General features: G+C 48.5%; 1 protein-coding gene across 1 annotated transcript; it reads right to left on the minus strand.

The window, feature by feature from the left end:
- Positions 1-2,741: 2,741 nt before the first annotated feature.
- LOC120035896 lies at positions 2,742-4,434 on the minus strand. Its single transcript, XM_038982359.1, has 3 exons — positions 4,242-4,434; positions 3,147-3,796; positions 2,742-2,852 (listed from the first exon to the last, which is right to left on the minus strand). The coding sequence occupies exons 2-3, from the start codon at positions 3,729-3,731 to the stop codon at positions 2,742-2,744; spliced, it is 696 nt and encodes a 231-aa protein (XP_038838287.1). The 5' UTR covers positions 3,732-3,796; positions 4,242-4,434.
- Positions 4,435-8,353: the final 3,919 nt, after the last annotated feature.

Consider the following 8,353-nt stretch of genomic DNA (forward strand, 5'->3'; position numbering starts at 1 on the left):
GAACCAGGGACTGTAGTGGACCACTGCGCCACTCGGGAACTTAGTGACCAAATTGGATGTGTGTGTGTGTGTTCAGACAGCAGTCATTTGATGACATGGCTACGCTAGTTGTCATAGTAACGACAGGTGTGTGTGAGCAGTTGTGTAGGCTGGTGGGGGTGCTCGTGCTTCTTCTCACTCAGAAGTTACGTAGCGAGCTAAGGTGGCAACAATGCCTGCCGTGGATGTTTCCCAGTTGATTAGAATGTTTAAAATCATGGTGTAAGAACACTTAATGCCTCAAAGGATCAGATGATCCAACTTGCAAAATGAGTCCTTTTTGGCCACAGCAGCCAGCCAGCCACAGCAGTAAGCTAGCTAGCTAGCTAGTCAGCCACAGCAGTAAGCTAGCTAGCTAGCCAGCCAGCCACAGCCGTAAGCTAGCTAGCTAGCCAGCCAGCCACAGCCGTAAGCTAGCTAGCTAGCCAGCCAGCCACAGCCGTAAGCTAGCTAGCTAGCCAGCCAGCCACAGCCGTAAGCTAGCTAGCTAGCCAGCCACAGCCGTAAGCTAGCTAGCTAGCCAGCCAGCCAGCCACAGCCGTAAGCTAGCTAGCTAGCCAGCCAGCCACAAGCTAGCTAGCTAGCCAGCCAGCCACAGCCGTAAGCTAGCTAGCTAGCTAGCCAGCCAGCCACAGCAGTAAGCTAGCTAGCCAGCCACAGCAGTAAGCTAGCTAGCTAGCCAGCCAGCCGCAGCAGTAAGCTAGCTAGCTAGCCAGCCAGCCACAGCAGTAAGCTAGCTAGCTAGCTAGCCAGCCACAGCAGTAAGCTAGCTAGCTAGCTAGCCAGCCACAGCAGTAAGCTAGCTAGCTAGTCCTTTTTGGCCACAGCAGTCCGCTAGCCAGCCAGCCAGCCACAGCAGTCAGCTAGCCACAGCAGCCAGCCACAGCAGTAAGCTAGCTAGCTAGCTAGTCAGCCACAGCAGTAAGCTAGCTAGCTAGCTAGCCAGCCACAGCCGTAAGCTAGCTAGCTAGCTAGCCAGCCAGCCACAAGCTAGCTAGCTGGCCAGCCAGCCACAGCAGTAAGCTAGCTAGCTGGCCAGCCAGCCACAGCAGTAAGCTAGCTAGCCAGCAAGCCACAGCAGTAAGCTAGCTAGCTAGCTAGCCAGCCACAGCAGTAAGCTAGCTAGCTAGCTAGCCTGCCACAGCAGTAAGCTAGCTAGCTAGCCAGCCACAGCAGTCAGTCGTTTCTCTTTGTTTAGTTCTTGCCATAATATGGACTTGGTCTTTCACCAAATGGGGCTCTCTTCTGAATACCACCCCTACCGTGTCACAACACAACTGATTGGCTCAAACACATTGAGAAATTTCACAAATTAACTTTTAACAAGGCACACCTGTTAATTGAAATGCATTCCAGGTGACTACCTCTTGAATCTGGTTGAGAGAATGCCAAGAGTGTGCAAAGCAGTCAAGGCAAAGGGTGGCTACTTTGAAGAATCTCAAATATAAAATATATTCTGATTTGTTAAACACTTTTTTGGTTACTACATGATTCCATATGTGTTATTTCATAGTTTTGATGTCTTCACTATTATTCTACAATGTAGAACCCTAGGTGTGTCCAAACTTTCAACTGGTACTGTACATTACCCAGTATGAAGTGCTCTGAACAGGAAACAAGAGGACACCTTGACAAAACACGCCACCCACCCTTCAACTGGCCACTGACAACACACACACACACACACACACACACACTTTCAACAGGCCATTCTGCCAATACATACATCAAATCCACGAGCTGACAAGGTAAAAATATGTCGTTCTTCCCCTGAACAAGGCCGTCAACCCACTGTTCCTAGGCCGTCATTGTAAATAAGTAGTTCTTAACTGACTTGCCTAGTTAAATAAAGGTTAAATAAATAAAAAAATATATATATATTTTTTTAAATATACACAGCCCCTTTCAACTGGCCATCCTGCTAATATACACACAGCCCCTTTCAACTGGCCATCCTGCTAATCTACACACAGCCCCTTTCAACTGGCCATCCTGCTAATACACACACAGCCCCTTTCAACTGGCCATCCTGCTAATACACACACAGCCCCTTTCAACTGGCCATCCTGCTAATCTACACACAGCCCCTTTCAACTGGCCATCCTGCTAATATACACACAGCCCCTTTCAACTGGCCATCCTGCTAATACACACACAGCCCCTTTCAACTGGCCATCCTGCTAATACACACACAGCCCCTTTCAACTGGCCATCCTGCTAATCTACACACAGCCCCTTTCAACTGGCCATCCTGCTAATCTACACACAGCCCCTTTCAACTGGCCATCCTGCTAATCTACACACAGCCCCTTTCAACTGGCCATCCTGCTAATCTACACACAGCCCCCTGTAATACCATCCTTCAGCCAATAGAGGGGCAGGTTGGGTTCCTGTCTAGAACCCCCAGTAATGAACCAGTTCCTGTCTAGAACCCCCAGTAACGAACCAGTACCTGTCTAGAACCCCCAGTAACGAACCAGTTCCTGTCTAGAACCCCCAGTAACGAACCAGTTCCTGTCTAGAACCCCCAGTAACGAACCAGTTCCTGTCTAGAACCCCCAGTAACGAACCAGTTCCTGTCTAGAACCCCCAGTAACGAACCAGTTCCTGTTTAGAACATACACATTGGTCAACTTCCTGCCTGACAAGACGCGCAGGTCGTTGCGCCAACCAACGGTTGCGTGCCACATCATCATATATCATCACATGATATAATGTGGTTGGCTGATGTGTTTAAACAGCTCTCTGAGCTCAGTAAGATCTGCCATGTAGTCCGTCTGGAAACGGACCCCGTGTGATGTGCTCATCAGAACCTAAAAACATGTTCCGGAAGGCACAGCAGTGTTCTAGAATATTGGCCCGTTGGACTTCATTCTTTTCTAATTCTCAGAGGAGCTCAATAAATGTATCTAACCGTCAACACAACAACAACAAAAAATATGAATAAAAGACGCCCCCAGATCCGCGTTGGTTGGTAATTTTGGGGAGGTGCGCGGTCGTGCATCCCTCGCGAGCAGTGGCCTCAGAGCCGCGCAGCTATGTCACAATGGCACACCGGGCTGTCGCATCTCTGGACTTGGGGGGGGGGGGGGGGGGTGATTTCTTACCTTGATGTTGAGGAGTGTTGGTGTTCCAGGGGTGAGACTGTCCGACAACCCCAAGTTGTCATCCGAGACAAACACCTGGTTCCTTCCCTCATCCTCCTCCTCTAACAGGGCAGAATGGTCACTCTCATCTTCAGCCATCTCACCTTCCTCCTCTCCCTGATCCTTCTCTTTCACACCCTCTCCTCCTTCCCCCTCATGCTTCTCCTCTTCTTCAGTCTGGGTACTTCGTGAAGTTTTTGATTGGCAGTCTCCATCCCTCACTGCACTCTCATTGGCTGCTACCTCCACGTGGGCGACAGTTCCAAACGGTTCCGAAGGGCAGGATTCCTCCGCTATGGTTACTATAGAAACGCTGACCACCTCCCCCTCTTCCTCCTCTCCACAAATGAACTCCTCATCTCCCTTTCTCCTTTCTTCCTGCAAGGAGGATGAAGAAGAGATGGAGGAAGAGAGGGAGGATATGGAGGAAGACAGGGTGGAAGTGGAGGAGGGGGTGCTGGCTAGCATCATTACCCCAATAGAGTCTATCCTTCCTGGACAGGATGTAGCTGTGCTACCACCCTTGGTCAATGGATCCTGCTTCATCTCCAGACTACTGTCCTACCGTCTTCAGATGAGAGAAGAGGACTGGGGCATCCTGGTCGATAAAACTGGGACAAGAGAGAGAGGGGGGGTTAGAGATTGTAAAAGTACTCCATAAACCCAGCAAGACTACTCCCATCTTCAGACTTGATAACAGGAGAGATGAGCATCCCAGATCTAATCAAAGTAGAGGATGGGGGGGGGGAGGGGAAGTGGGTTAGAAATAGAGTACTTCATTCAGAGGCAGGAAGTTGTTCCCCTGACCACGCACGTGTGAGCTGACCAGGAGATATTGGGGCAATGCACCTACGCACGTGTCTTCTAAACAATCAAACATCTGGTTTAAGTCTAAGCTTAGAAGTTGAGGCTAAACTTGGCATGCACACGGTTGATGGCCATTGCTAAGTTACCGCTTCTCTTTAACACAGCTAGCTACTTAGCTCGACAAGCAATTCGTGGACACTTTGCTTACTCATGCTTTCCATCTAAACACACAAGTAACGTTAAACTCACCTTCACCAAAAACAGACGGCCGTTGTTGCTAGTACAGTGGCGTTTTATCCAGTCTGTGCACTCGAAATAAATCTGCTTTTGGACCCTTTTTTTCGTAAAATACGCTAACAACCGTTCATCAGACAGCGAAGAGCATGGAGTCTACAGAGAAACATAAAACGCTCAAATAGGTCGGAGAAAGAGGCACTTGTCAGTCTCTTTTATCTTCTGCAAGAGAAACCAAACGGGTTGGCGTGCTGTGATGACGTCACGTCGTGGTCACTCTCTCTGGCGCCTTGCTATGACACGTGCCACAAGGTGGGAGATTTTTCTGAAGCTTGGCAAATTATTAGAATTCAATCAAATATATTTAACATATCTAGGATCTGATATGACAGATGTCATGGTTATCTGACAAAATAAACTTACACCGACAAGCGTATATTGACATGAAAAACTTTATTATTATTATTATTATATTATTTGGAAGAATATCACACTATCATGTTCAAAACTATTCATACTTATAAAAAACGCACGTCACTGTGTGAGAGATAGAGAGCAGCATTGGAGAGAGAAATAATGTTTAAAAAAAATATATTATTTACAAAATGTAACAAACAAATATGGACAAACTATAATACAAAGGCTCCTTTAAGAATTATTTTAACAATATAATGTTTCTGTTGAAAACCAGATTCTTAGAAAAGACCCTTGTGAAAAACACATGGTCTGAAATGGCACAGCCTAACATTTTCATTTTACCTTTATTTAACTAGGCAAGTCAGTTAAGAACAAATTCTTATTTTCAATGACGGTCTAGGAACAGGGGGTTAACTGCCTGTTCAGGGGCAGAACGACAGATTTGTACCTTGTCAGCTCGGGGATTTGAACTGGCAACCTTTCAGTTACTAGTCCAACGCTCTAACCACTAGGCTACCCTGCCGCACCACAAACGTTGTGTGCTTCATGGACAACATCCTCGTGTCAGCACCAACCATTGGAGCGCACCTTACAGCTGAGAAGACCATCAATCTTCTCAGACACCTGTTCGCATCCTCTGGACTAGTCAAGGAGCTCGTATCGGACAACGGCCCTCCTTTCACGTCAAACGATTTTGAAATGTTTCTCAAGAACAACGGAGTAAGACACATCCTGTCACCACCTTACCATCCGGCATCAAACGGAGCGAGCCGCGCAAACCTTTAAGAAGGCCTGGACTAGACTCGAGGTTCAGTCTTTGCCCACCCACCAAAGGCTTCCCCGGTTCCTGTTTACTTACCGTAACACACCACACACAGTAACGGAATGTACACCAGCTGAACTGTTTCTGAGACACCAACCACGTACCCGCCTGACACTGTTGAAACCAGACTTGTCAACCACTGTGGCAAAGCACCAGCTACAGCAGAAGAAAGCTCATGACAGACACTCAAAGACTGTCAGAGAATTCAAAGAGGGGAGAGAGGGTGATGGTATGTGATTTCAGACACCCCAAGAGCCTGTGGAACTCAGGTGTGATCTTGCAACGCAGAGGACCTTTGACTTACCAAGTCCACATTGGTCATCGCCAGGTCAACGTTCATGTGAATCATCTGCTACGGTCCAACGCCCCAGCAGAGACACGCCGAGAGAACAATAACGACCCCCAGGACTATTCTCCTGACTGTGGACGTACGGGAGAGACAGAGCCTGACCTTCCCCCCCGAACCTGGCCCACTACCGGAAGCCCAGGAGGAGCGGAGATATCCTATTCGACAGCGAAGGGCACCTCAAAAGCTTGACCTGTGAGTTGAGCTGTTTAACAGACAGTAAAACAAACAAACACTTTAATATGTCCTAGATAAAAGGAAAGAAAAAGGACATTACCTGGGTTAGCTATTAGGACACAAACTCCATCTTCAGGGCAGAATAATCCCCTGGATTTGTGCTGGGCTCTGAAAAGTCTGCTTCAACCCAGTAGTTGATTTTTTAAAAAGAATGCATTGTTCAGATATTGCATTAGTAGTTCCCTAACATATTTACCTTGTTCTCTGGGAGTTAAACACTATGGGGGAGGACTGTAGTATCTGGGATCTACATCTGTTTATATTAGTTACTATGCTGTTACTAAGCAGTGATGTATTACAGCAGTGTTACGTTACTACACCTAATAGGAAATGCACATGCGCACTATTGTGCCGGGGAACTGTAGAGCTCGAGAGGTTTTGGACTAAACGACAACTAACTGGACTCCCGTCTCCTGCCTGGTCATTTCTCCACAACACAAATATTACAGTTAGAGAGCAGCTAGCCTAGCGGTTAGAGCCTAGCGGTTAGAGCCTAGTGGTTAGAGCAGGTAGTCTAGTGGTTAGAGCAGGTAGCCTAGTGGTTAGAACCTAGTGGTTAGAGCAGCTAGCCTAGCAGTTAGAGCCTAGTGGTTAGAGCAGGTAGTCTAGTGGTTAGAGCAGCTAGCCTAGTGGTTAGAGCCTAGTGGTTAGAGCAGCTAGCCTAGCAGTTAGAGCCTAGTGGTTAGAGCAGGTAGTCTAGTGGTTAGAGCAGCTAGCCTAGTGGTTAGAGCAGCTAGCCTCGCGGTTAGAGCCTAGTGGTTAGAGCAGGTAGTCTAGTGGTTAGAGCAGCTAGCCTAGCGGTTAGAGCAGGTATTCTAGTGGTTAGAGCAGCTAGCCTAGCGGTTAGAGCCTAGTGGTTAGAGCAGGTAGTCTAGCGGTTAGAACCTAGTGGTTAGAGCCTAGCAGTTAGAGCTTAGTGGTTAGAGCAGGTAGTCTAGTGGTTAGAGCAGCTAGCCTAGCGGTTAGAGCAGGTAGTCTAGCGGTTAGAACCTAGCGGTTAGAGCCTAGCGGTTAGAGCCTAGTGGTTAAAGCCTAGTGGTTAGAGCAGGTAGCCTAGTGGTTAGAGCAGGCAGCCTAGTGGTTAGAGCCTAGTGGTTAGAGCAGGTAGCCCAGTGGTTAGAGCAGGTAGCCCAGTGGTTAGAGCAGCTAGCCTAGTGGTTAGAGCCTAGTGGTTAGAGCCTAGCGGTTAGAGCAGGTATTCTAGTGGTTAGAGCAGCTAGCCTAGCGGTTAGAGCCTAGTGGTTAGAGCAGGTAGTCTAGCGGTTAGAACCTAGTGGTTAGAGCCTAGCAGTTAGAGCTTAGTGGTTAGAGCAGGTAGTCTAGTGGTTAGAGCAGCTAGCCTAGCGGTTAGAGCAGGTAGTCTAGCGGTTAGAACCTAGCGGTTAGAGCCTAGCGGTTAGAGCCTAGCGGTTAAAGCCTAGTGGTTAGAGCAGGTAGCCTAGTGGTTAGAGCAGGCAGCCTAGTGGTTAGAGCCTAGTGGTTAGAGCAGGTAGCCCAGTGGTTAGAGCAGGTAGCCCAGTGGTTAGAGCAGCTAGCCTAGTGGTTAGAGCCTAGTGGTTAGAGCCTAGCGGTTAGAGCAGGTATTCTAGTGGTTAGAGCAGCTAGCCTAGCGGTTAGAGCCTAGTGGTTAGAGCAGGTAGTCTAGCGGTTAGAACCTAGTGGTTAGAGCCTAGCAGTTAGAGCTTAGTGGTTAGAGCAGGTAGTCTAGTGGTTAGAGCAGCTAGCCTAGCGGTTAGAGCAGGTAGTCTAGCGGTTAGAACCTAGCGGTTAGAGCCTAGCGGTTAGAGCCTAGTGGTTAAAGCCTAGTGGTTAGAGCAGGTAGCCTAGTGGTTAGAGCAGGCAGCCTAGTGGTTAGAGCCTAGTGGTTAGAGCAGGTAGCCCAGTGGTTAGAGCAGGTAGCCCAGTGGTTAGAGCAGCTAGCCTAGTGGTTAGAGCCTAGTGGTTAGAGCCTAGTGGTTAGAGCAGGTAGCCCAGTGGTTAGAGCCTAGTGGTTAGAGCAGGTAGCCCAGTGGTTAGAGCAGGTAGCCCAGTGGTTAGAGCAGCTAGCCTAGCGGTTAGAGCAGCTAGCCTAGTGGTTAGAGCAGGTAGCCTAGTGGTTAGAGACAGGTAGCCCAGTGGTTAGAGCAGCTAGCCTAGTGGTTAGAGCAGCTAGCCAAGTGGTTAGAGCCTAGTGGTTAGAGCCTAGTGGTTAGAGCAGCTAGCCTAGTGGTTAGAGCAGGTAGCCTAGTGGTTAGAGCAGGTAGCCTAGTGGTTAGAGGAGGTAGCCTAGTGGTTAGAGACAGGTAGCCCAGTGGTTAGAGCAGC

Source organism: Salvelinus namaycush, unplaced genomic scaffold (genome assembly GCF_016432855.1).
Source record: "Salvelinus namaycush isolate Seneca unplaced genomic scaffold, SaNama_1.0 Scaffold1139, whole genome shotgun sequence".
Lineage (NCBI taxonomy): Eukaryota > Metazoa > Chordata > Actinopteri > Salmoniformes > Salmonidae > Salvelinus > Salvelinus namaycush.